This window comes from Ambystoma mexicanum, chromosome 11 (genome assembly GCF_040938575.1).
Source record: "Ambystoma mexicanum isolate Mex_15411 chromosome 11, UKY_AmexF1_1, whole genome shotgun sequence".
Taxonomy (NCBI): domain Eukaryota; kingdom Metazoa; phylum Chordata; class Amphibia; order Caudata; family Ambystomatidae; genus Ambystoma; species Ambystoma mexicanum.
In genome coordinates, this window is record NC_090934.1 from 709,911,267 (window position 1) to 709,937,845 (window position 26,579).

A 26,579-nucleotide genomic window follows, 5' to 3' on the forward strand; every position below is an offset into this window, starting at 1 on the left:
GCCACCAGAGGTGAGGGCTCAAGATATTCTACAGATGGTTACCAAGTTCCAACATGCCCAACCATGCCCAACGTCTCCCAGCCTTTGACTTTTTGAGGTTGCTAGGCCTCATGGCATCCTGCATTTTCCTAGTGCCAGAGGCTCGCCTGAGAATGAGATCCCGCCAGTGGGCACTGAGGACTCAGTGGTCACAATTCTCAGGGAGAATGACAGATCTTCAGGTTCCCGACAGGGTGGCTCGAGACCTTCAGTGGTGGGCCTGTCAGGAGAACATTCTGAAAGGAAAACATTTTTGGCAACCCTGGCCGGAGATAACAGTAGTCACGGATGCCTCACTCACGGGGTGGGGAGCCCACGCCAACGACTTGACCATCAGCGGTCGTTGGTCTCCATCGGAGTCCAGACTACATATCAACCTGTTAGAGCTGAGATCCATCAGACTTGCGCTGAAGGCGTTCCTGCCAGCTGTACAAGGGAAAAACGTCCTGATAATGACAGACAACACGGTGGCCATGCATTACCTCAACAAAAGAGGAGGCGTAGGATCACTACCCCTGTGCAGAGAGGCGATGCAGCTCTGGTATTGGGCAATCCAAGAAGGAATCTCTCTATCAGCAGTTCACCTAGCCGGAGAGAAGAACTTGACAGCGGACGCTCTGAGCAGGCAGAGCACAGTCTCCCACGAGTGGGAGCTAGCTCAGGAAGTCCTTCAAGAGATCTTCGCCCTTTGGGGAACCCCTCAGGTAGATCTGTTCGCCACCAGCCTCAACAGGAAGTGCGATCTGTTCTGCTCAAGGGAATTTCCCCCGAGAGGAGCTCTGGGAGACGTGTTCATAGTGGACTGGGAGTTTCCGCTTCTGTACGCGTTCCCACCGGTCCTTGTCATTCCTCAAATGATCAGGAGGTTGAGAAGATTCCGGAGAACCATGATCCTAATTGCCCCGGATTGGGCAAGGAGAACGTGGTACCCGGACCTTCTAGACTTGTCCATCTGCCCTCCAATTCGACTTCCACTCAGAGAGAACCTACTCACAGAAGGGAGGTCAGGTTCTCCATCCAGACATCAAAACCCTCAACCTTCACAATTGGCTTCTGAAAGGCTGAGGTACAAGGATTGGGACCTCCCTGATGATGTTATGGAGGTGTTGCTTTCGGCAAGGAGGCCAGCAACAAAGTCTTTATACCGCTGCCGTTGGAACACATTTTGCAGCTGGTGTAGAGCACAGAATATCGACCCTTTTTCATGTGGTACACCAATGGTTTTGTCCTTCCTACTATATTTGGCAAATTCAGGCCTTCAAGTTGGCACCATTAGCGCGATCCATCTTTAAGCGCACTGCGGAAGAACCATCCTATTTCAAGTTACCCTTGGTAATACAATTTCTAAAGGGGTTAACCAATGTTTATCCCCCAAGACCATTCCAAGTTCCCCTATGGGATTTAAACTTAGTCCTAACTTTCCTGATGGGCACACCTTTCGAACCACTCCATTCTTGTTCGTTAAGATTCCTAACCCTTAAAACTGTTTTATTAATAGCACTTACATCTGCTAGAAGGGTGAGCGAATTACAAGCTCTTTCTTGTAAACCCCCTCACACTATCTTTCACAAAGACAAAGTTGTCCTGCAAGTGAAGCCTAATTTCCTCCCAAAGGTGGTTTCTGAATTCCATATCACTCAGAAGATTACCCTACCATCTTTCTAGCCTCCTCCTCATCCGGGGAAAGAGGAAGAGAGGTTACACAGGCTAGACCCTAGAAGGGCTTTAAGTTTTTACATCAGTAGACTAGCCAGGATAAGACAGGCAGACCGGCTGTTTGTAGGTTACACAGGTCACAAGCTGGGGTTACCAATAACTAAGCAGACCATTTCCAGATGGATCATTCTATCCATTCTGGAATGTTATAAACTGGCAGGGAAAGAGCCCCCTCAAAACCTTGGGGCTCATTCGACCAGAGGTATTGCAGCTTCATCGGCCCTCAAAAGAGGTGTGCCGGTTAAAGACATCTGTGCGGCCGCTACACGGTCGTCTGTCCATACCTTTACACGATTTTACAACTTGGATTCCTCCTCCAGTCAAGAGACTAGGTTTGGAAGGGCTGTACTGCATTCTATTCATCAATAGAAGACAGCATGAAGTCAGTACTCCCTCCTCCAATGATAGAATACTGCTATGGGAGCCTATCTAAGATGAGGAATACGTTGGAGGACACAATCCCTTCGAAGAACAAGTTACTTCTTACCTTGTAACGTTCTTTCGACGGGATGTTCCTCCGACGTATTCCTCATCGACCCTCCCATCCATCCCCGCAGTTCTACTTCCCTTGTTGTTGCAGTTTACGCTCCTTCAGGGTGATTAGTTTAGTCCAGAAAGAATTATTGTGGGCTACAAAACGGAACTGAGCAACGGACGCTGCGCGCGGCCTTTATAGCCAGGATGACGTCGATACGGCGGCTGTCGAGGGACATCGACTCGGAGGACGTCGACGCGCAGCGCCCTCTAAAGTAAAAATTTTCCGAGGCCAGCAGAGCTGGAAGGAGATATCTAAGATGAGAAATACGTCGGAGGAACATCCCGTCGAAAGAACGTTACAAGGTAAGAAGTAACTTGTTCTTTGCTTTCGGCCAGAAGACCAGCAACCAAATCCTTGTACCGGTGTCGTTGGAACAGGTTCAGTAACTGGTGCAAGGATGGAGATGTTGACCCTTTTCAATGTGGCACACCAATGGTGCTTTCTTTTCTATTACATCTAGCCAATCTGGGGCTCCAGATCGGGACAATCAAAGGATATCTTGCTGCGCTGTCCATTTTTAAGCGCTCCTCAGAAGAGGTTTCTTATTTTAAAATGCCATTAATCATGCAGTTCCTGAAAGGACTTACAAATGTATATCCACCAATACCATTTCATGTTCCAACTTGGGATTTGAATTTAGTTCTTAAATTCCTGACATGTATACCATTTGAGCTTCTGCACTTATGTCCATTGAGGCTTTTGACACTAAAAACTGTCCTTCTTGTGGCACTAACATCAGCCCGCAGGGTTAGTGAACTACAGGCTCTCTCATGTAAACCTACATACACCACTTTTTATAAAGACAAAGTAATTCTGAAAGTTAAACCATCTTTCTTGCCGAAAGTAGTTTCCGAACTACCGAAAGTTTTTGTCGCAGAAAATGGTTTTAACAACATTTTATCCTCCTCCTCATTTGGGAAAAGAAGAGGAGAGATTACATAGGCTGGACCCCAAGAGCGCTCTCAGCTTTTACATTGCAAGAATGACAAAATTACGTCAGGACGACCAACTTTTTGTGGGCTACACAGGTCGTAAATTGGGATTAGCAGTGACAAAATAAACAATATCCCGCTGGATTATTCTAGCTATATTGGAATGCTACAGATTAGCAGGAAAAGACCCACCGGATGCGTTACGTGCTCACTCCACAAGGGGAATGGCTACTTCTGCGGCTTTGAAGAGGGGAGTCCCTGCAAAAGATTTTTGCTCAGCTGCAACATGGGCATCAATGGATACCTTTATCAAATATTACTGCTTAGATGCCTCATCCTCAAATGAGGGACTTTTTGCCAGAGCAGTACTTCACTCGGTACATGAAAACAAAAACTAGCACTCCCACCTCCAAATTGGTCACTGCAATGGGAGTATATCACAAGATGAGGAATACGTGGGAGGACACAATCCATTCGAAGAACAAGTTACTTACCAACTGTAACGTTCTTTCGACTGGATGTTCCTCCCACGTATTCCTCATAGACCCTCCCAACCTACCCCACAGTACAGTTTATATTTTCGTACAATTTCCTCTCACGATGGGCTTATCAGTCACAGCATACCCCTGGATGTTCCATGAGTATTTCCTCGAAAAAACAGAACTGAAGCCAACGGGCGCGGCTCGAGTTATTTATACCATTGATGACGTCGACGCGGTACGGAGCCCGTCGAGGGACATTCGACGCCCCGACCTCGAGCACAGTGCTCTCTGCCGGAAAAAAAATTCCGATGCAGCAAAGCTGGCGAAAACGAATTATCACAAGATGAGGAACACATGGGAGGAACATCCAGTCGAAAGAATGTTACAGTTGGTAAGTAACTTGTTCTTCTGCAGGCAACGTCGCAGCAGGACTGGGATTGGCCTTAATCTCATGAACCAGGGACGTAACTTGGTCCCACTAAACGAAGGAGCACAGACATTGGGCCCCTGCTGAGAAGAAGCAGGGCGGAGTGCTTGCCTACAAATACCACGAGGTGAGCAGAACCCAGGGGAGGGAAGGAAGGGACACAAGACACTAGGGGTGGGGGGGGGAATGGAGAGGAAGAGGAGGAACCTGACCATAGTTAACCCCTATTCCCTTGTTGTAGGAATTGACGCATAGTGAGTGCTGACCTAAGGGGAGACCAGGCATCCAGCGCATGCTCAGCAAGTACCCGTGCCGAGGGTCCAGATGTCCCAGCAGAGATGGTGAGCGTAACAACTGGTTGTCGTCATTGGACCTGCAGGATTCTTTCTTTTATGTGCCCATCCATCAGAAGCATAGAAAGTACCTGAGGTTCGCAGTTGGCGGTTCTCACTTTCAGTTTCGGGTTCTGCCTTTCGGGCTCACCTCAGCCAGAGGGTCTTCACCAAGCCTTTAGCAGTGGTGGAAGCAAGTCTACCTGGGTGACAGTCGAACAGTCGGAGAATCATATGTCGCACGTGCCACTTCCTCCACCAGCTGGGCATCTCTGTGAACTTCAAGAAGTCCCACTTGACAACTTCACAGAAGCTTCAATTTATTGGAGCAGTCCTGGATTCGGCCTCAGGAAAAGCTTTGCACCCGAGTTTAAGGGTTCAACATCTCTTGCAGATGGTCAAAAAATGTCAGAGTAACCAACATCACCCGGCCTATGACTTCCTACAGTTGCTAAGCCTCATAGCATCCTGCATTTTTCTGGTGCCAGAAGCCCGTCTCAGAATAAGTTCCCTTCAGTGGGCTCTCAGATCCCAGTGGTCCCAATTCTCTGGCAGAATGACAGACCTTCAGGTCCTGACAAAGGTCACCCAGGATATTTTGTGGTGGGCCAACTGAGAGAATGTGATGAGAACCTTTTTGGCAACAATGGTTGGAGATGAGTTGTGCCAGACGCCTCCCTCACAGGATGGGGAGCGCACATGAGAGATCTTTCAGTAAGCGGACACTGGTCTCAGTCGGAGTCCAGACTCAATATCAACTTGTTAGAGTGAAGGGCAATGGGACTAGCGCTGATGGCATTCATGCCCTCAATACGGGGGAACATTGTCCTGACAGACAACATAGTGGCCATGCACTGCATCAACAAGAGAGGGGGCATAGGGTCACTGCCCCCATCCCCCTGTGCAGAGAGGCAATGCAGCTCTGGTTCTGGCCACATAGAGAAAGAATCACTCTTCTGGCAATTCATCTGGCCGAAGAAATGAACACGGCGGCGGATGCTCTGAGTAGTCGGAGCATGATTTCCCATGAGTGGGAACTAACTCAGGCAGTCCTTCTAGATACCTTTGCCCTTTAGGGAACCCCTCAAGTGTATCTGTTCACGTACAGTGTCAACCGGAAGTGCGTGCTGTTCTGCTCCAGGGGATTTCCTCAATGAGGAGCTCTAGGAGATGCGTTTGTCTTTCCCAGAGTCATCTGGAGGTTGAGGAAGTTTGGAAAAACCGTGATCCTCATTGCTCCGGATTGGGCCAGGAGAACATGGTACCCGGACCTTTTGGAAATAGCCATCTGCCCTCCAATTTGTCTTCCCCAAAGAGAACTTACTCTCGCAAGAGGGAGTTCATTCTTCACCCACAGATCAGGACTCTCAATCTTCACGCCTGGTGTCTGAAAGGGTGAGATACAAGGATTTGTACCTCCTGGATGATGTAGTGGAGGTGTTCGTTTCGGCTAGAAGACGAGCAACTTAATTCCTGTACCGCTGCCATTGGGATATGTTTCGCAGCTGGTGCAGTGAAAAGAAACTTGATCCTTTCACGTGTAAGCTTCCCCATGTTTTCTCTTTTGATCCACCTCACCCATTCTGTGTTGCAAGTGGCCACGGTGAAGGGTGTTCGGCAGAATTGCATGCAGTACCCTCTGGGACCACCTCACGTAATTAGGACTACAGGTGTAAGCCAAACCAACCTTTGGTATAGGTTTGTACCACAGAGTTTTTGGTAGCAAGCTGGGTAGCCAGGCTTATCTCAAGAGTGAATGTGAACAGTACAAGAAGTTACACAGAGGACTTTCAATCACAGTGGTTCAAGTAGACACTTATACTCAAGGTTTCTTAGTAAAACACCTATTAATTTATTACACAATCATTTAGAAAACATTTCACTAGAAGGAGGCAACTTAATATTATAAACCAATACACTTCAATACAAAACTCCAAGATTTTGAGCTAGTTTGAGCTCCCCTGAAATAGGAGCCAAATGGCAGTTCAGTTACTTTGAAGTGAGCAAAAAGGCACAAGGTAAGTAGAATAGATCACATATACTTGCTAAACAGTGCAAATAGTTTCAGTTCACCAGAAGAGTTCAATTCAAGTCAATGGGCTAGTGTTCTGGATAGGAAAGAGCAGTTCTGGTATCAAATGGTAAAGTATTTGCGAAAGTTCTCAGAAGTAGTTTAGGCGAAAAAGAATAATTTGTTGGGTCACAAGCTGATTAGGCCTGCAAGTTGGGAAAGTTTCACAAACTTTCACCACGAGAGTGGCGTTCTCTCAATCTGGTTGGCACAGTGCCTTAGTATGAAGAAACAAATGCATCTGAAGTCGTTGGTTCATGGCAGTTCCTGCAGATCCCACTGTTCCTGAGCCTCAGTCGTGGGGACAAGAGGGAGGACGTCGGGGGACTCCTGCACTGCACATGATCGTCAGAAAACGCAAACAAAATGGAGTCACTTCAGTTACAGTAGCTGTTCAAGCACAATCTGGTGTCCTTACCCCTGGTTAATTCTAACAGGCTTCGAGAATGGTATCCAGGTGGCTTACGAGTTGATTGGTCCCACCAACTCGAAGGAAGAAGTCGTCCTTGAAGGGGGTTCTATGTCGAGATGAACTTGGAATTTTGGACCTGCAGCAGGGCTTCACCGGGAAAACGAACCGTCCAGGAGTTGCAGCAGCCTTCCTCTTCCAGCTCGTCTTTGGTTCTTTCGTTTCAGTGGTCGTGTCTGCTTTCCAGTCCAAGAGACTCTCCTTTTAAACAGTTTTGTCCCTTTCATTCCAGCCTACCTGTCACTCACCCAGCAGGGTGGCTGTCCTTGCCAGTCAGCCAGCCAATCACACCCAAGTGCATTTGGGTCTCCTAGGAGACTAAGCACAGGGAGTTTTGGGCACCCCCTCACTTCCTGCCCACCCCAGACACTCGGGCGCAAGAGGCGGTCTTCAATCCTGAAGCCCACCAAAGGCATACGAACAAAGGGACCAAACCAGGTTTTGTGCGCAGAGACAAACATTAGAAGGACCTTTCCAAAAAGAAATGGCAAAAAAAGAACACCGGGACCTGTTTAAATAAAGGGGCTTAAGGCGCCATCTTGAAAAGCATGGCTCCTGTGATTTTTAGCTACCGGTGTTCACGGTCGGGACAAATCATGGTAGTTCGTTGTAAAACCACTGCCACCAGCCTTTTCAAAAGGAAAGGGTAGCATTTGACTGCTACATGAGTATTTAGACACTGGGGATACGATGTAATCCCTCCAGCACTCCATTGTAAGATGGTGTGTGCTGGGTCTATAAATTTGGAAAGACTAGTAAAGTCAATTTCACTTTACATTCTCTGGGAAACAATTGTTTATCCCAGAGAAGGTGTTTAAACCTTTGGGAAGTCGAAGACATCCCTGTGTCACTGCACTGAGGGTGCTGTGTAACACACATGAAAAGCTGATGCCTATGGAGTTATCTAAAACTCCATAATCAAAGAACACAAGTGTAAAACACAAATCAAAATACATGAGAAAGTGGGGCCCTTGCATTCCTGTCCTTTGAGGATGCTCTATTTGAAAACAGCCTCTTTTAGTAGCCACCACTTTGGCTGCAGCGTAAATGAGCTACAAGCACCGTCTTCAGACCACTATTCACAACCTTTTCCAAGGACAAAGTGGTTCTAGGATTACGGTCGTCTTTCCTCCTAATAGTTGTGTTGGAGTTTCACCTTGCACAACGTATTGTATTACCATCTTTTTATCCACCTTCCCATCAAAGGAGGAGTAGAAATTGCATCGTCTGGACCCCAAAGGGGTATTCAGCTACTACATTACTCGAATTGCAAGTGTTTGTCAAGATGACCAGCCCTTCATTGGTTACGCTGGTCAAAGATTAGGTTTGGCGGTCACATACAATCTCTAGATATATTGTCATGTGCATTATGGAATGCTACTTGTTGGCGGGCAAAGGTTCGCACTAGAGGGGTGGCTGTTTCCTTAGGTCTGGAAAGAGGTGTACCAGTGCGAGACATTTGCAGAGTGGCAACCTGGTCGCCCCTTCATACTTTCAGTAGATCTTACTGTGTAGACTCCTGATCAGGAGGAGAGGAAGCAAAATTTGGAAAAAGCTGTCCTTCATAATATAATCAAATAGATACATTCTTGGCATCCCACCTCCAACCACAAACTGCTTTGGGAGTCCATCAAATATGAGTAATACTTGGGAGGACTCAGTCCATTCGATTAACAAGTTACATATCTGTGACGTTCTTTCGACTGGATGTTACTTCCACGTATTCCTCATCACCCCCATCCATCCCCTCTTGCCTGCCTAGAATTTCCGTGTGATACACCTTCCTATGATTCAGCAAATTAAAGGAGGGAATAACCTAGAACTGAGGTAACTGTCAGCATGCGTGCGTCATATAGCAGCGTCGACGCTACGGAGGCCGCCAAAGACCAAGACTTGACACTGCATGATGCTTGCCCCTATGCAAAAATTTGCAGAAGCATTCTGCAAGCAGACTTCAATATCAAGGATGAGGAATACGTGGGAGGAACACTCAGTCGAAAGAACGTTACCATGGGTAAGTAACTTCTCTCCCCCAAACCCGCCACACCACCAGGATCTTGGTAAATTTTTTGAAAAAGGACAGCTGCTTTCATGGAGTTGGGTGGAGATAAGTAAACTTAATAGAGTGCGCGATGCAAGAATACACATTTTTATAAGGGGTTGGTTGCTTCTTTTGTATGTAAGTAAAGAAATCTGGGTTTGCGGCCTATGCCAGTAAAAAAAATCCAACTGATGGCTGTAGGCCACCATTGAGGGAGAGGTTGGACTTTTGTCTGTATATGAATAATATAAATTAAAATATTATTCTAGTTCCTGTTGCTAGCATATCGTTCAAGTTAATGATGCTTGGAAGTTTTGTTTTTCAAATAAAGAAAAAGCATTCCCCTGTTAAAACTGTACAGCAGGGTTGTCCTGTAGAGGATTCCGTCCCTCGAGGCCTGGAGTTGGACAACCCGGCTGTACAAAGTCGCTTTTCATTGAAATGTCTGCATGCATCTTCTTAGTGGTGTATTTACTCTGAGGCGTGGCACTTGTTTGCTTTGGATGACGATATTGAATTGTATCATGCTGTTCAAAGGCGTTGCTTTACGCCAGTTACACAGAATTACTGAAGGAGGCCGGCAACTGAGCCAGGAAGTAGACCTTCAGGTATTGATGGTCTAAAGGGGGTGGCATTCAGTCCGGCTCTTCCACTGCTGACAACAGAATCTGGATGAAGGAGTCTTGATGCTGTGGGTAAAACACTATTTGTAGCCCCCATAGTTCACCCGAAGGGGTAACTTGGCACTATAGACGTATAACCATTGTATATATGTTTTCCACTTGCACTGGATTATAAGGCCGTTTTGTGCTTGCCTATCTACTGTTTAAAGCGCATCGCAACCCTTCTGGTTTAATGTGTTAACTACTATGCCATGATTCAGCCACCAGTCTGCCCCTTATTCTTGCTTTTTGACAATGACCTCTATTGCGAAGGCAGAGAATTGCAGGTTGAGTTTTTTTTAGCATGGCTGAAGACCCTACTAACAGTATTGGTCTTATCGTCGTTGAGGCATTGGTGGTTTGAGGCCATCCAGGCTTGTATGGTGGAGTAAATTCTATTGATGGTGAGGGAATCTGTGTCTTAGATGCCTGTCAGTGGGACGAGTATTTGAGTGTCATCAGCATAATTGATGTAGGTGATGCCGATGGAGTTTATGAGTTTGAAGAGGGGCGTTGTAGAGGGAGACGCATGAGCCTTGGAACTCCACAGGGAATGGGGATGGGAGGGGCTTGTAGGATCCACAATGGGAACCACTGGTTTCTGCTGTCGACTGCAGACACCAGGAGTGAATAGCTGTTAACAGGAAAAACTCTATTGACAATCAAACTCATTTGATCACTTGGTGAATATGGGCGAGGGGTATTCTAGTTAGAGAAAACGGCAGCTCTAGTCTGCTTCCAGATGTCCGTGCAATGCACATATATAAATAAAATAACGTACATGTAAGATAAAACAATTGAATTGTTTTCTGGCTGTAGTTCAATAATTTCTTATCTTTGCTAGACATTGGAAGAACATGAAACGGAGACTGGAATGAAGTCTAAAGAAGCTCGGAAGTACATCTTCAACAGTTTGGATGATATTGTGCATGTGAGTAAAAGAGAAACGACATTACTGTGGATTTTTACAGTGACAGAAGCATATTCCATTGGAGCACATATTTGTTTTATCTAGAAACGTGCATATATTTTGCCTCTCAACACTGCACATGGGCTATGAAATCTCGACAGCCAGGGTTTTCGGACTCTGAATGTGCTACTCGGTTTTCAACTTTTGTTCACACTTGTGTTGCTGTAAGGCATTGGTCGACCAGTTTAAATCCGCATAATACTTTGTTTTTAATCTCCTTTTACCCTTTTCTGTCAAGCCTGCATTTGCTATTTCGTTGCGTGTGTCTGTTAATTACCCGATTTAATTATATTCACTTTGCCGAAACTTTTTCTGGAGATGCCTGCCCTGGCACTGTGCACTGATTACAGTAGCACGCTCTTAACCGACTCGAGATCTTTTCCCCTTAATTAAATGTCTGGACATTAAACACACACAATGCAACACCACTCTTTCAGTAGAACACGCACGTAAGGAATGGTATTCATTTATTTACACTTGTCCAAGATTAAAGTGCACTGTGCTTAGTGTTGCACCAATGCGATAAAGTGGCAAAACGCTCGTGCAAGCAAAATAAATCAGATATTTACCCAAAATGCATTATCTGTAAAACAGAACTCATGGAGAGAGAGAGAGAGAGAGAGAGATAGAGAGAGATATTACCAAATGCCGTCAAGGTTTATTTTAGGCTTAAGGAGGGGCTCTTGTTGCTGCTCCAGAGCATGTGTGGATAACTGCTGCCTACCTGCCCTGCTGTGACACGGTTTGCTGTGTTTAATTAAGCAGTTTACTTTTTCATGGTGAAAAGTCATGCCAGTACAATATTACCTTGATTTGATTTTTCTATATCTGTACAAGTGGTCAACTATTTCACATGACTGACCGGACTTAGTGTCACATTGATTCAAAATTGATCTTTGCAGAATTTTCTGGAAAGACCTATAGGTCATTGTTTTGGTTTGCTCTTTTGGCAATACTACACGTTTTACATACAGTAAGACTCGCACAAGGAACTATGCTTAGTTTTGTGGAAAGATTAAAACGGGCAGAGCCTTACCATCTTGTATGCATGTTATACTGTGTACTACCATATATTGGAGAAAGCACAATTTTTAGTCAGAAGTTGAAGATCAATATGGGTGTATAATTACACCTATCTCTCACCATTGCCAGTGTGTAGGAAGACCCCGCTTTAACGTACCTACTTTTAGGCATATCAAGACACATGGCCATCTTTCCCAAGTGATGGCCCCTATATATGCCAACATCCTCCTTGATCACCTGCTATCTTTTTTTAGAAAGACACACTTTGCCTGCAATTATCATTGTCCTGGGTACAATCATGCTAATAATGCAGATTACCTTGTTTCACTCACCTTATATCGTTTTCTTTAGATGCTGAACACTGTTATGTTACATTATTTTTCTGTGGTTCTTGTCCAAAGTGGAAAGCCATTCCACAAAATAGAAGCTACAGAAGCACGGCCATCTTTTCAGCACTTCTTAAAGTGCAGTACCGCCATCAAGCGGTTACTAGATGAACTGGTGTTTCTGGTGGCTTGCATTTAGAAAGGCATTCTGAAATAAATGCTCTACCTAACCTGTAGTAGGCCCAATGGATTATACACTCAATGATTCATGCAAATGCACCCACACGTAAATAGCTGCCAATAGGTCCAGTAGCACCTCAAGCTCTTTGTGATCATCATCTGTGGTGGTTCACAGGTCACTTGGGGCTGCTGCCAAAATTGATTGTGTGCCCCATCTCGGTCTAAATCTTGCTTGTGGAGAGCCCGGTAGAATATTTTCTTCGACAAATGCTTTAATTGGGCCACTGCTACTCGCTAAAGGGGTTTTGCTGGGAATAAAAAAAGTTGGGTGATGATGCAATAGTTGTCTGCATTTCAGGATCCAAACATTGCTTGTTCAAGAAGAGTGCTAGCACTGACCGCTTAGTTGGGACATTACATACCCATGGCTGAGTGAGACATTACAAATGCCAATTATACAACTTTAAAGTGTTACCTGTTTATATAGTGACATTGGAAGTGGCTCCGGTGATGAATATGCAAGTTTACTAGTAGGAATCCAAGGATCGTTAGTGATCTTGCTAGATGTTCTGCCAAAATCTCTAGTGGGAAGTGTATCTCTAATTGACGAGTGTTGGGATTGGCAAAGATAAGGGCAAACGCATGGTCGTACCTGTATTGGCCTATCAACCCTTCTTTCAAGTTCAGCAGGTCCATGTTTCCCTTAATGTTTTTTGTGGCAGGTATTGGAAGGTCTTCCGACCCAGATGTTAAAATTGGATGGGGAAATTCAGCTACCATATCAGTGTAATTTCCAAAGAATTAACCAGGAGTGGGTGGCCCATATATTCGTAGGAAGCATATTGTCTGACAGCGATATATGCATTGTACCAACAAGTTCACAGTTTGTGGTTGAGGGACATGGCATGATTTTAGACTGTGTTTTTGGTAATTGCAGCTGGGCTGCTGCCTCGTTTGGGTTTAGGATTAGCGATGTTGAATGATATTGGTCGGAGTTCTTTTCATTAAACGGTACATATGCCTAGTCTGTGTGAGAGAGGACTGTAAGAGAAATTCAGTAGTGTCATAGGTTTAAGGAGTTTATCAATATCCAACCAATGTTCTATAATGGACTGTGCATTTATTTATCAGGCCTTCTGGCTAGATAGTTGTTGGAGATGTCGGAAGCCAGTTCTGAGTTTGTATAGCACTTAAGTGGCAGAGGGGCTTTACTTGGAGCATATCTTAATTAATAGGGATAGTTTTGAGTGTACTATAGGGTGACATTAGGGTGTGATCCCCTGGATTTCTGAAAGTGATCATGGAATATTTGAGCTCCTCGGTCCTCTGTTTCAATTAATCATTGGGGTGTATGGTACTGCAGCAGCTTGAACCAGCCACAAACTGAAAGTGCACCTGCTGCACATCCATAGTGGGAGGCGACCTCTATGGTCCGTCTGTACGAGCGATATAACCCATCATGTGGCTTGTGTCTGGATCAAGATGAGTCTTCCAGTAAAGGTGAAAGGGTATCTCAGGCAGACTCGAGCACTAACACCAAACCAACATAAATATAGCTCTGTGAAGATAAAAGCAGGAGACCAGTCACCTCTTCCGTTTTACAAGGAAGTGAGCATAGATTTATAGCATTCTTGGACTGTACCTAGGCTGCATCCTCAAACTTTCACCATCTCTGGCTTGTGTTACGAGGCTTTGGTTAAGTACTGCCTGTCTCCTGCATGCGTTCTCAATTTTCAGGATCCCCGCTCCCCCTCCCTCCTCCAACTGGCTGCATTTAGTGCTTTACCTGGATGCTGCTTGTACATTCTTTTCACTGTTAACTTTAGCAATCAGATCCAGCGTGAATTATTGCTTTTCGCCGATCATGCCAGAGGTATGAGAGAGCTGGTTACTCATAATACTCAGATTTAAACTGATCTCTGGGAGCATAAGGAAAGCTACTCTTTTTCTGAGTAACTGTTCTTCCAAAGCTAGTGTTTTCAGTCTGCAAATGTGCCATCTTCCTGCTCATCCAAAGACAGCTGATGGCTTCTCACTAAAAATGTAGATTTCTGATGGAGTGGGGCTACCAAACTACTCAACTCAAGCATGAACTAACTCACTCTCAGGTTTTCCCCTTTTGCCAATCTTCAGCACTATTTCCTGATTGTATATAACAAATGCGTTTACTACCTCCTAGAATCATCTGACCCAGGGAAGATGTTAAGTGCGTCTGACAGAATTCTTTCAACACATTCCTTGGAACCCTGAAATAGCTATTGCCTTTGCATAGTACGTGCAAGGAAACCAAAAGCAGGGCTTTACAACCATTTTCACTTCCAGCCCACATCCCCTTAAGCATTTTTATCAACTAAGAAGATTGGAAGCCTTTCTTGAGGGAACCAACATGCATGCATTGTGAACATAGAAGATCCAATTAGTGCTGCTAGGATTCACACATGTAAACTGCATTTTGGACTCATGTTGGAGTGATCTTCCCAGCTCTTTAATAAGTGAAACTAAGGATCTAATTTTTTTTTTTTATCGTAGTAGCATCCATGCCTAAACTCCCTACATACATACATAAACTTGCTCTATGGCAGTGGGTGGTCGTGTTCAAGCTCAATTTTGAGTAAAGCAAGAAGAGACTCTTAGAAAGGCAGTTGACCTTCAGAAAGGGGTGGCTCTTACAATGAATTATGCCTCAAAAGAATTCTAAGTGAATTTGAAAGTCATAGGGTATGGAGTGCTTTTTGACTGTTTTCTTAAGAGATTAGTGATGTTGTGGAATATTCATGTTGCATGCGATCAATCTGGCCGTGATTATATGATAGGAAATGTCACAGTGAGATTGATTTGAACTGTGTTCCCTTGAACGTCAATTGGTTCCTAAATCAACTAAGTGAACCCTAAATTACGCTTGCTGTCATAGGTTTGTGAGACACAGTCCAGCCAGAGACCTAGATCATTCAACGTTTCAGAGAAGGTATCTCATGACCAATAATGTGGTGATCGTAATACCGAAATTTGTATTGCTGGCACATTTTACATCCAGAGGTTCAAACGTGGTGTTGAACTGAGGGAATGTCTGTTGTTTAGGCTATTCTTGCAACATAGTGCTAATAGTTGGCTTCATTTCCTTTTGTTCCTCACCAGGGCTTTGTAGTCTGTTGCTATTGCCATATCTACTTTAGTGTTTGAATCTTTAACGAAAAATGTTTGAGATTCATGTGATCTTATTATTGTTAGCCATGCTGGCATTTATAGCACCAATTGAACTCCGGGGTGAAGGAGGCAAAGAAGATGTTTCAGGTATTGTGTAGTCTTGGATAAAGCTGCAAGCTATTAATAAGGCATAAAGCCACTCACACCCTTAGTTCTCTACATGCACAGAGAATACCATTTTTTATTTGCCAAGAGTCAATTTATCATTTTCCAATAGCTAGTTGCGAGTGCATGTTAGGGGGCTTGATGTAGCGAAGTAATAGTGTGGCTATTTCTGAAGTTAGGCTGGGAGTCAGACCCGCTATGAGTAATTGGGAATGCAAAGGACTTATTTGGTGTCTGTAGCTAGAGTTGAGAGAATTACAACATAGGCATATGCCATCATCCTCTATGTACATACATTTAAACATAGGAATACACACTAGTTTGCATTGATCTTTCTAAGCAGGTTGAAGAGTTATACTTGGGATAGGGTCCTATACTTATTAATATTTACACATCTCACCAGGCCCAGTATTCTGCTTATCCATTCCGAAGCACAGCACACAATTCCCTCTAGTTCTGAAGGAGACGAAATCCGGGTTCAGTCAAGTCTTAAGATATGAATTGTCCAAGCATTCTTGAATGTCTAAACCTGCATTAGTCACCTATAAACTTCAGCTACATCTTTGCTTATCTTTAATAAAATGGTATGTCTTTGTAATACCTCTGACAGTCCTTTATTCAGAGTACGTGTATTCTGATCTTCTACTATCCCTAAAGTTAGCCTTGATTACTGCACCACAGCTAACACTATGAGTCAAGGAAACCTAAAAGATGTTTTTTTGTTATGGGCTTGTCAGGGCAACCCCACTATGAACACGGGGCTAGTAGAATCCACTTTAACACAAACAAGTTATGTGGGTGTTCGTTTTCCTCTGTGTTGAGTGGAGCAGTCTAGTTATGAGATTGTAGAGATGGTATCTGAAGGGGTGTTTACTAGGGTGGGCCCTTAAACGGGTATTGCCAATCTGTTGAATTTGGATTTGATGGAAAGCTACAGGACACATCGGAGGGATTTGTAATTGTTCCTTTGGCTTCAATATGTGTATGTTTAGCACAGTTTCCTGTATTGTCCGCGAGCTGGCACAGTTTCCATAGATGGTCAAAGGCGCGAGGTCTGGAGGACAGAATGGAGAAGTTCGTACACCAAGCAGTCAAGTCCTCACAGCAGTGTGGGCATATTTAGGATAGTGTGCATAAAGGTGACCCATCATCTGCTTTTCAGGAGGCAATTATTGGGAGTGTTGTCCTACACATGGAAGGGAACACAAAGTTCTCACACTCGATACCGTTAAGATTGATTAGTGTAAAATGCTGATTGGCCTAGAAGTTGAACACCATCTTTATACAGCCCCCGACCCATGTAACACCACAAATGATGTGGCCAGTTGGTGATGAATGTCCTTATGTTCTTATGGGAGCAAATTTACCTTCTAAGCCCAAACTTTTGCTCTCCACTGTACTTGCAGTGCCAATTATGAATACAGCACCAGTTGTATTTATTGGATGCATTAGGTGCTACCTATAGGCTGAAACTATTGAGTACAGCTAGGAGAGGGATGATATGTGAGGAGGGACATGCAATTTATGGGTGTTTGCTTATTTACCCACCTATTGACTGTTCATAGCCAAACTAATCATTGTGGCCATTCCCACCCACTACCAGCCCCCACTACCGCCCGGCCCAAAACACATTCTCCTGGGATATCCTTGAGCTGCCTCTATTGAGCAGTAACATCACATTCAAGGGGATTGGGTCCTCCGACGTATTCCATATCTATGACAGTAATCACCACAGCTGTGCAGCTTTGGAAAATCTTCGGCTCCTGCGTCGATGACGTTGATAAGCCGCCTTCGAGGACCTCCTCCGACGGCCAACGTCACTGGATGTTATAAGTAGGACGCACGACGCCCGTACCCTCAGTCTGTTTTTTCCCCGAACGTGTTTGCTTCGTGAATCTCGGTACGCCTCGACTCTTTGGAGTTTCTGTTGTTCATCTCGGTTTTTCGAACCTGTTAGTTTGTGAAGTTATTCTTCGTGAAGATGTCTACTTCGTCTTCCACACAGCGTCCGGGCTTTAAGAAGTGCGGGGACTGTGGGTCCAAGATGTCGGTCACGGACTCGCACGATGCCTGCCTCTGGTGCCTCGTGGAGGCCCATGACACGGATGACTGTGTCGACTGCCAGTCGCTCACGTCCAAAGCCTTGTGGGAGCGCAAGAAGTTATCGGTAGGTAAGGTGTCCAAGCCCCGGAAGTCGAGGTCTGCAGGGCTTTCGACGGACGACTCGAGGGGTGACTCTCCGCGTCGTCGTTGGAAGTCCAGTGGGTCTCGGTCCCGGAGTCGGTCTCGCCACTCCTCTGCCTCTTCAAGGCACTCCCGGAAGCGCCGTCATCGGTCACCTTCCCCGTCCTTATCCGAGGATTCTGCGGGTCGCTTACCCCACCAAGCATGCGACACCGGAGGAATGGGCTTCCTTCGGGAAGAAAATGTTGGCGATTCTCGAATCGCAGGGCACTGGTCCGTCCGCACCTCCGAGTGGGGTCCGTCGTGATCAGCCGAGAGACGCCGCTCGCACGCCTTCGGGCTCGGGTGGTTGTCACGATTCGTGGGAAAGGCCCTGCTCGGACAAGGGGAATCGTTCTCGGCATGCCCGATCCAGGTCCCGGTCCTCGACGCGCTCGAGACCGCGTGAACCTGTGATGTCTTCGAGGAAGACATCAACGCCTGTGGCGCCGAGGTCGTCGACTGACTCTCGAGGCTCTGCCTCCAAGGAAGTCGTCGACGCCTTCGGCGCCCGGGATGTCGAGGGACACGCTCGGGCTCTGTCTTCGAGGCCTGTGTCGATGCCGTTGGCGCCGCGTCTGTCGTCTACGCCGATTCTCTCAACATCGGCGCCAATTCTCTCAACGTCCTCAGCGCTTTTCGGGGCTGTGTCGACGGGGGTACCCCGTGGCTCGGGGGAACCACCTAGGAAGGCTCTGGCCAAGGTCGAGCATGGCTTTGGTTCCAGTTCTGTGCTTTCTTACCGCCATCTGGAATTCATTTCAGAGTTGGATGAGGGCTCTGATGATGGCATGGTGCCTCACACGGTGCCTGACGAGATTCTCTCAGGCCATAGCCAGTTTGAGGACCTGAGGCAGTCCCTGCATGATGCTAGTGGGCTGGACACCTCTCCGGAGGTGGTGTTTTGTAGGCCTCAGCCTGGCACTCATGCCGATTCTTCGTACCAGCGACTTATGTCACGGGCCACCGAGTACTTAGGATGGTCTGCTCCCCCAGGGGAGTTTGTTCAGGATGACCTTACGGATATCCTCGACATTGGTCCACCAACTGACCCGGTACTGCCATTCCATATGGCTCTGCAAAGAAGGGTGGCAGCGGCTTGGACTGTTCCGGAGAGTCTCCCGGCAGTGAGCAAGTCTTTGCCGCGAAAGTACCGCCCAGCCAGTAGTGACCCCTGCTACTTGTCCAAGCACCCTAGTCCGGAGAGTTTGGTGGTGCAGGCGGCTACGGCCCCGGCAAAGCAGGTGTCGTACCCTACCATCCCTCCTGATAGGGACGACAAGCGTTTTGATGGCTGGGCGAAGAAAGTGTTTTCTGCAGGGGATATAGCGCTTCAGGCGGCCAACTCCATTTGTACCTTGTCTCGTTTCACGCACACTCTGTAGGACTGTGTTTCCTTGGCGGCTGAACATATTCCCGAAGGGGATGAACTGGATGGTTTCCTTGCCATGGTTCAGGATGGCAAGGATGCTATGTGTGAGGCCGTTCAGTCGGGTTTGGACATGGCAGATTGCGTCAGCCGGTCCATGGCGGCGAGCACCGTGATATGCAGGTTTGCGTGGTTGCGGAAGTCGGGTTTGCTCCTGATGTGCAGGCCCGGCTCCTCAACATGTCCTTTGACGGGGAACATCTTTTTGGCAGCAAGGCTGACAAGAGCTTTTCGAGGTTGCAGACCTCCAAAGCTGCAGCGAAGTCGTTGGGCGCTGCAGTTCCACAACCTCCGCCTTTTCGTCCTAGGGGACAGCAATGGAGGGGAGGTTCCTTTCGTTATTACTCCTCCTTTGGTAAAGCGAGAGGAGCTGCTAGTCAAAGGGGCCACCGTAGGAGTGCCAGAGGTGGAAGACAAGGTACTCGAGGTGCCAAGGCCGTTCAGGCTGTTGCCTCGTTGCCCGAAGGCAACGCCGCAGCCGCTTCAGCTCAGTCATGAGGCCATGTCCCATGGTTCGCTGGTTGGGGGAAGGCTGGCACAGCATCTTGCAGAGTGGTGCGCCATTACTTTAGATGTGTGGGTTCTGGAGATCATAACCCACGGCTACTGTCTTTCTTTCCGGCAGAGGCCTCAAGACAATCTACCGAGGAATCTTTGTCCAGATCCGCTCCTTGCGCAGGAAATTCAATCCCTGCTGGAGAAAGGCGCCATAGAACTGGTGCCTGTAGCGGAGAGGAACAAAGGATGCTATTCCCCTTATTTTTTGATTTCCAAGAAAGACTGGGGATTGAGACCCATCATGGACTTGCGCGGTTTGAACAAACTCCTCAGGAAGGACAAGTTCAAGATGGTTACTCTCTCTCAAGTCCTCCAGGCCCTTCAACTTCAGGACTGGTTGGTGTCTCTCGACCTCAAGGACGCTTATTTTCATGTGCCGATCCATCCGAAGCACAAGAAGTACCTGAAGTTTGCGGTTGGCGACTCGCACTTTCAGTTTCGGGTCCTGCCGTTCGGATTGACCTCCGTCCCGAGGGTCTTCACCGAGCTCATGGTAGTGGTGGCAGCGCACCTCAGGAAAGGGGGATTCATGTCTACCCCTACCTGGACGATTGGTTGACCAGGGCCCTCTCCCCCGAGCAAGTCCTGGATCATCTGTCAGTCACCTGCCACTCCCTTCACAAGCTGGGCTTATCCCTCAACTTAAAGAAGTCCCATTTGACACCAACTCCGAGGCTCCAGTACATCGGAGCAGTGCTCGACACTTCCCTGGGGCAGTGTTTTCCTCCCCAGGTAAGGGCTCATCACATTCGGCAGATGGTGCACAAGTTTCAACTTGCCCAGACTCTCCCAGCGTTCGAGTTCTTGAGACTGCTCGGCCTCATGGCATCCTGCATTCTTCTGGTGCCAGAGGCCAGGTTGCGGATGAGATCTTTGCAGTGGGCACTCAAGCACCAGTGGTCTCAGTCCTCCAGCAGGATGTCGGACCCTGTTCAGTTGCCGTCTTCGGTCGCCCCGGACCTTCTGTGGTGGGCCGACGAAGGCAATCTGATGAGGGTTGCTCCATTTTGGCTGCCCTGGCCAGAGGTGACGATCGTGTCGGACGCATCCGTAATGGGATGGGAAGCTCATGCCAACGAGTTGACAGTCAGTGGTCGTTGGTCTCCGTCGGAGTCCAGACTCCATATCCATCTGTTGGAGCTGAGGGCCGTCAGGCTAGCCCTGATGGCTTTTCTGCCGACTGTGCGAGGAAAGAATGTCCTGATCCTGACGGACAACACGGTGGCCATGCACTACCACAACAAAAAGGGGGGGGGGCAGGGTCACTTCCTCTGTGCAGGGAGGCGATGCAGCTCTGGTTCTGGGCAATCCAGCAGGAAGTTTTGATCTCGACAGTTCATCTGGCAGGAGACGAAAACGAGACGGCGGACGCTCTGAGCAGGCAGAGCGCGATCTCTCACGTGGGAGTTGGCTTAGGAGATTCTCCTGGAGATCTTCGCCCTTTGGTGGTCTCCTCAAGTGGATCTCTTCGCCTCCAGTGTCAACCGGAAGTGCAAAAGGTTCTGCTCGCGGGAATTTCCTCCAAGAGGAGACTTAGGAGACGCGTTCGTGGTGTAGTGGTCATTCCCACTGCTGTACGCGTTTCCTCCAGTCCCCGTCATCCCGCGAGTGCTGCAGAGATTACGGAAGTTCGGTTCTTGGGTGATCCTCATTGCTCCGCCATGGGCCAGGAGGACGTAGTACCCGAACCTTCTCGACTTGTCCATCTGCCCTACACATCGTCTTCCCTACCGAGACGATCTGCTCTCACGGGAGGGGGGGGTCAGGTTCTCCATCCAGAGGTCAGATCCCTCAACCTTCACGCTTGGCTTCTGAAAGGTTGAGGTATAAGGATTGGGACCTCCCTGAAGATGTGATGGAGGTGTTGCTTTCGGCCAGACGGCCGGCAACTAAGTCCGTGTACCGTTGCCGTTGGAGAAAGTTCTGCGACTGGTGCAGGGTTCAGAATGTGGATCCTTTTTCATGTGACATTCCTGTAGTTCTGTCTTTTTTGCTTTCTTTAGCCCACAGGGGCTTGCAAGTGGGTACCATTTAAAGGTGACCTGGCGGCGCTGTCTATATTTAAGCGCTCGTCTGAGGAGTGTTCTTATTTTAAAATTACTTTAATTTCTCAGTTTCTGAAAGGGCTCACTAATGTGTTCCCTCCGTCACCTTTCCAGGTGCCCAGTTGGGATTTGAACCTTTTTCTCAAGTTTCTGATGGGTGCTCCGTTTGAGCCTTTGCATTCATGCCCTTTGAGACTGTTAACTCTGAAAACAGTATTTTTAGTTGCGGTCACTTCCGCTCGCAGAGTGAGTTACAGGCACTTTCAGTTAAGCCAACCTTCACTGTGTTTCATAAGGACAGTGTTGTCCTTGGAGTTCGTCCTTCTTTTCTTCCGTAGGTGGTGTCGGAATTTCATTTGGGCCAGAAGGTTGTTCTTCCGGCATTTTATCCTCCTCCACATCCTGGTAAGGAAGAGGAGAGGCTCCATAGGCTTGATCCTAGGAGAGCGTTAAGCTTTTATATTTCACGCATGTCTCTGGTCAGAGTGGACAATCAGCTCTTTATTGGTTACGCTGGAAAGCGTTTGGGACAGGCTGTGACGAAACAGACTTTGTCTCGCTGGAGTGTTACCGCTTGGCGGGTAAGGACCCACCGGTCGGCTTACAGGCCCATTCTACCAGGGGTATGGCTGCCTCTACTGCCCTGCAGAGGGGTGTTCCTATTCGCAACATCTGTGATGCAGCCACCTGGGCTTCGGTACATACTTTTGTACGTCGCTATTCCCTCGATTCCATCCGGGTGCAGGATCTGGCCTTTGGCAAGGCGGTCCTTTACTCCGCAATTTGATTGGGCATGCTAAATTTCTGTTTTCTAAATTCTTTTCCCACCTCCTTGCATTGGTACTGCTTTGGGAGCCTGTCATAGATGAGGAATACGCCGGAAGACCCAATCCCCTCGAAGAACAAGTTACTCCCTTACCTGGTAAGGTTATTTCGATGGGATGGTCCGATGACGTATTCCATATCGCTCCCTCCCTACCTTCCCCGCTACAGAATTTCTTATGCGATTGCAGCTTGCGTTTCCGCGAGGCTTTGTGTGTCAGACTGACAGAAGACTGGTGGCACACGATCTGGGAAAAAACTACAACTGAGGCTACGGGCGTCGTGTGTCCTACTTATAACATCCAGTGATGTCGGAGGAGGTCCTCGAGGGCGGCGTATCGACATCATCGACGCAGGACGCAGACGCCGAAGATTTTCCGAAGCAGCACAGCTGTGGTGATGACTGTTATAGATATGGAATACGTCGTCGGACGTAGTGCAAATCTATTAGTCAAGAGAGACTTCAGCCACTTGATTTATCTGTTCTTGCATAGAACACCTGTTACAAACTAGCATTAGCAGTCTGGTTAGCCTGATGAGAATGCTTGATTGGGATAAGGTATAAGGGTGCAGAGGTCGGTTTAAATTTTACAATTACAAAATATGGGAAATATAGGGGGATGTGTATCCACAAGAATTGGGTAACAATGTAAAAAATATTTCCGGTGCAGACGGGTTGTCGTCACAAGGCCACTTGGGACAAAGAGAGTCGAGCAGAACCAGGGCTGTGTATTGCTACGCAGCAAGCCCAAATGCACGCCAAAGGGGAGCATGAACTTGATTTTAACATTACATAGACCGGGGTTCGGTGCTTTCATGTTTGGGAAGCACTTGACACGCTTTACCTCCACTGCACTTTTTTGTACCTGCAGTCAGACTGCCATTTTGATGAGTTCTCTTTAGTTTCATTTTTTAGATACTCAAGCGACCGCATTTCACCTTTGCCCGGGTCTTATCTTGAAGACTGGGCTTTTGATTGGACCCCCCCCGTTCATGTATCAGCAAGGTTAGTTATTTCCACACGTTTAACATTGTTAGTGGATTCCTAAAAAACAAGAGGTCAATAGAGGATAGAGGACACTGTGTGTATTTGATTTACTTACTGCTTATAACTTTTTGGACTTGCAAGATTAAAATCCAAAGGTTATCTCTATAATCTAGGTTCTGATTTATCTATACATTTCGATATTGATGTTTTAAGTTTGATGTTTGTTGCCAATGTTAAACTGCTTAATTACTATTTGAGTTGAGTATCAAAGTTAAGTTACGCCTGTACCTAAATATTTGCCTCCACGGCCTAAAACTTTTGGTGAAAGATTAATTTGTTTATAGGGATTTTTTTCCCTTGCAAGTGCATTTGGGCTTGCTGCGTAGCAATACACGGCCCTGGTTCTGCGAGAATGCTTGGTTGCTCAGCAGACAACCCCATTCTGACTATATTGCCATTGTGGATAGGTCTATGGCTGACGGAAAGACTTTGATAAGTTGAAGCAGACTCTCCTCTTAAAGTTTGGGAAGACTCCTGCCCAATATTTGGAGGTTCAGCGAATACAGAAAGAAAGATAGTGAAAAATGTGAGTGGCTGGGTAGAAGGCCATAAAGAAGTTGGATTCTAAGAAGCTGGCCCTTGCTGCGATCTTTGGGATTCCCATAGTGTCCCATAAGGACAATCCTGCTTCTGGTAATGTCAAGAACCGAGGTCCACGTGGATTATTATACCTCCGTCTTCAAGTACCAGTCAGAGATGGTGATAACAACTCACTGACCGGCTATTGATGCCACAGGTGGCAGCGACAGAAAAAAACCAGGTCCCAGATGGCTGCAAGGGAAAACAGTATGTTAAGTACAAGGAGGAGGAAGGTTTTGGGGATGTATGCAACAAAACACATATAGGGACACCTACCCGTTGGGAAGATTGGTGAAACTGGATTCCCTGTCTGTTACCACTGAATAGTAGGAAAAGGGCAGGGTATCTTTTCTATGATATGACACTTGCAGGGTCCACCGTGGTCTAGATGTTCAAAGACCCAAGAACAACGTGATGCAGAGGTCCAATGGTCCAGGAAAAAGTTTCTGGTAGTTAGTCGGAGCCAAAGGGAGAGGCAGCCAAGCAATCCGAGTAAGCAAGCCAAAGGTGAGAGCAGTTTGGGTAATCAGTCCAAAAAGACGTGCTAACTCCAAGGGACAAAACCAGAAGCAATCCAAAAGTCATAAAACATGATACAAAGTTCCAGGAAGCAAAAACAGGATAGAACAGAGCAAAACCGCCAAACTCAGTAGAACTCAGCTGAGAAGCTCTGGGCAGCGTTGGTGGCAGTCTTTTATTTTGTTGCTCAGTGGTCACGTTGGCGAGCAGACCGGAGGCGTGTGTCACGTGAGCGGAGCGCCGATGGCGATGTATTCCGGCGTGTCTGTAAACGCCATGGCAAACTCCAACGTGATTGCGGCCAGCGTTGTCATAGTGTGCAAGGGTCTCTACAGCCGGGCGGATGAGGAGCTGGACTGCATTCGCGGCTTGTACCGCTGTGACAGAGGCACCCTGTTGAGTGTCGGACTACCTGCAGCCTGATCTGGTAAGTGTGCAAGTGAAAGTGTGACAGGTAAGCATGGAGAGAGGGAATAAGTAAAAAAAGAGAGGAGGTGTCTGATAAAACCTCTTTCCATAAGGTCCACAAAGTTTCATAAAGAGATTAAGTCACAGGAGCATGGCAAGGCTGGAGGAATTGACTATCCCATGATAAGAGTTGGCACTCTAAGCCTACCTATATACACAGATTCAGTGGATTCTGTGTGGCCTGTGGAGCAAGTGACAGTGCAAAGGGGGGGGTTCCAGATGTAAGGGTAAAACCTTGGGGGTTCACTCTGTGAATCTGATTCCTCCTTATGAGGAGGAAGAAATACTCACAGGGATATCCTTCTCTTCAGACTCCTTACCCTGTGAGATAGGATTTGAGGTTGTTTTAGTTTCCCTCGGGTCCTGGTATCCTAGAGTTGCTGAGGCTTATGCCTCCATACCTGATGATACTAAGCCTTATTTTAAGGAAAGTGTGCCCATAGATGGTTTAGACTATTCTGCCATTAGGGACAGTGGGGCCAGTCGAACTGTAGTGGATTCCACTCTGGTAAATTCTGAAACCCTGGTCATAATTCATCTGATGCCCACGAAGTTGGTCCTTGGTTCCCATCTCAGGTTTCCAGTAATGCCTGTCACTTTAGCTGTGAATGGTGGGGTGGTCATGATATGTGTTAGTGTACAGAGGCAGGTCCTTTGAAAAGTTAAGTTAGAAAATTACCTCAGCAACTTGGGTTTTGTTGAGGGACACTTCAAAACGTCCACACACTAGGTCTCAGACCGAGGCTGCCCTGGCCAAGTCTAAGGCCCAGCCAAAGCCAAAAGGGGCACCTAAGGCTAAAGGAGAGAAGAAATTAAGAGGGAAAGTAAACATTCTCCCCTAACTCACCTACCATTGAGGTGAAGGCAGTTGGTTAAGCCCCTGAAACTGATGAGGAAGAAGGGCTACCTGTCGCGATTCACTCCCTTGGCGCTCATTCCTGCCGCTTGGGGGGCCAGATTTGGAGTTTATTCCCTGTTGGACTTTCCTTCCGAACCTTAAACAGTGCTCCACTGAGTTGCACTCAAACGCCATATTTTCCCTGTCACTTCCCTTCAGGATCCATTCCTGGTTTTTGCCAGCCAGTGTTTGGCCCACTGCTTCATCTCCACCCTTGCAGGACAAGGTTGGGTGGAGGATAAGGCATCATTTGTGACTGGCACGTGCTAGCAAACTGCACACCTGTGGAGTGTGCTCATTATCCAGCTTTTAAAAGCCTTAGTTTGCTTCAGTCCAGCGCTGGTCATTGTTGCAGTGTTCCCGTTTGTGGCTGGTCCCTTGACTTTCTCTTGGAGTCTGTTCCTGTTTTTCCCTTGTACTTCTTTTTCTTCCCTATTGATTGCTAGGTGTAGGGATCAAAATTACGATTGGAT

The 26,579-nt window shown here is 47.0% G+C and overlaps 1 protein-coding gene across 2 annotated transcripts in view; it reads left to right on the top strand.

Annotated features, from left to right (window-relative positions):
* Positions 1-26,579, top strand: part of HIPK3 (homeodomain interacting protein kinase 3) — a 754,208-nt gene that overhangs the window by 443,133 nt on the left and 284,496 nt on the right. For both annotated transcript variants that reach the window (XM_069623579.1, XM_069623578.1), the window contains exon 5: positions 10,554-10,640. In XM_069623579.1, the coding sequence (XP_069479680.1) occupies positions 10,554-10,640 (87 nt within the window). The remainder of the gene's footprint in view (positions 1-10,553; positions 10,641-26,579) is intronic.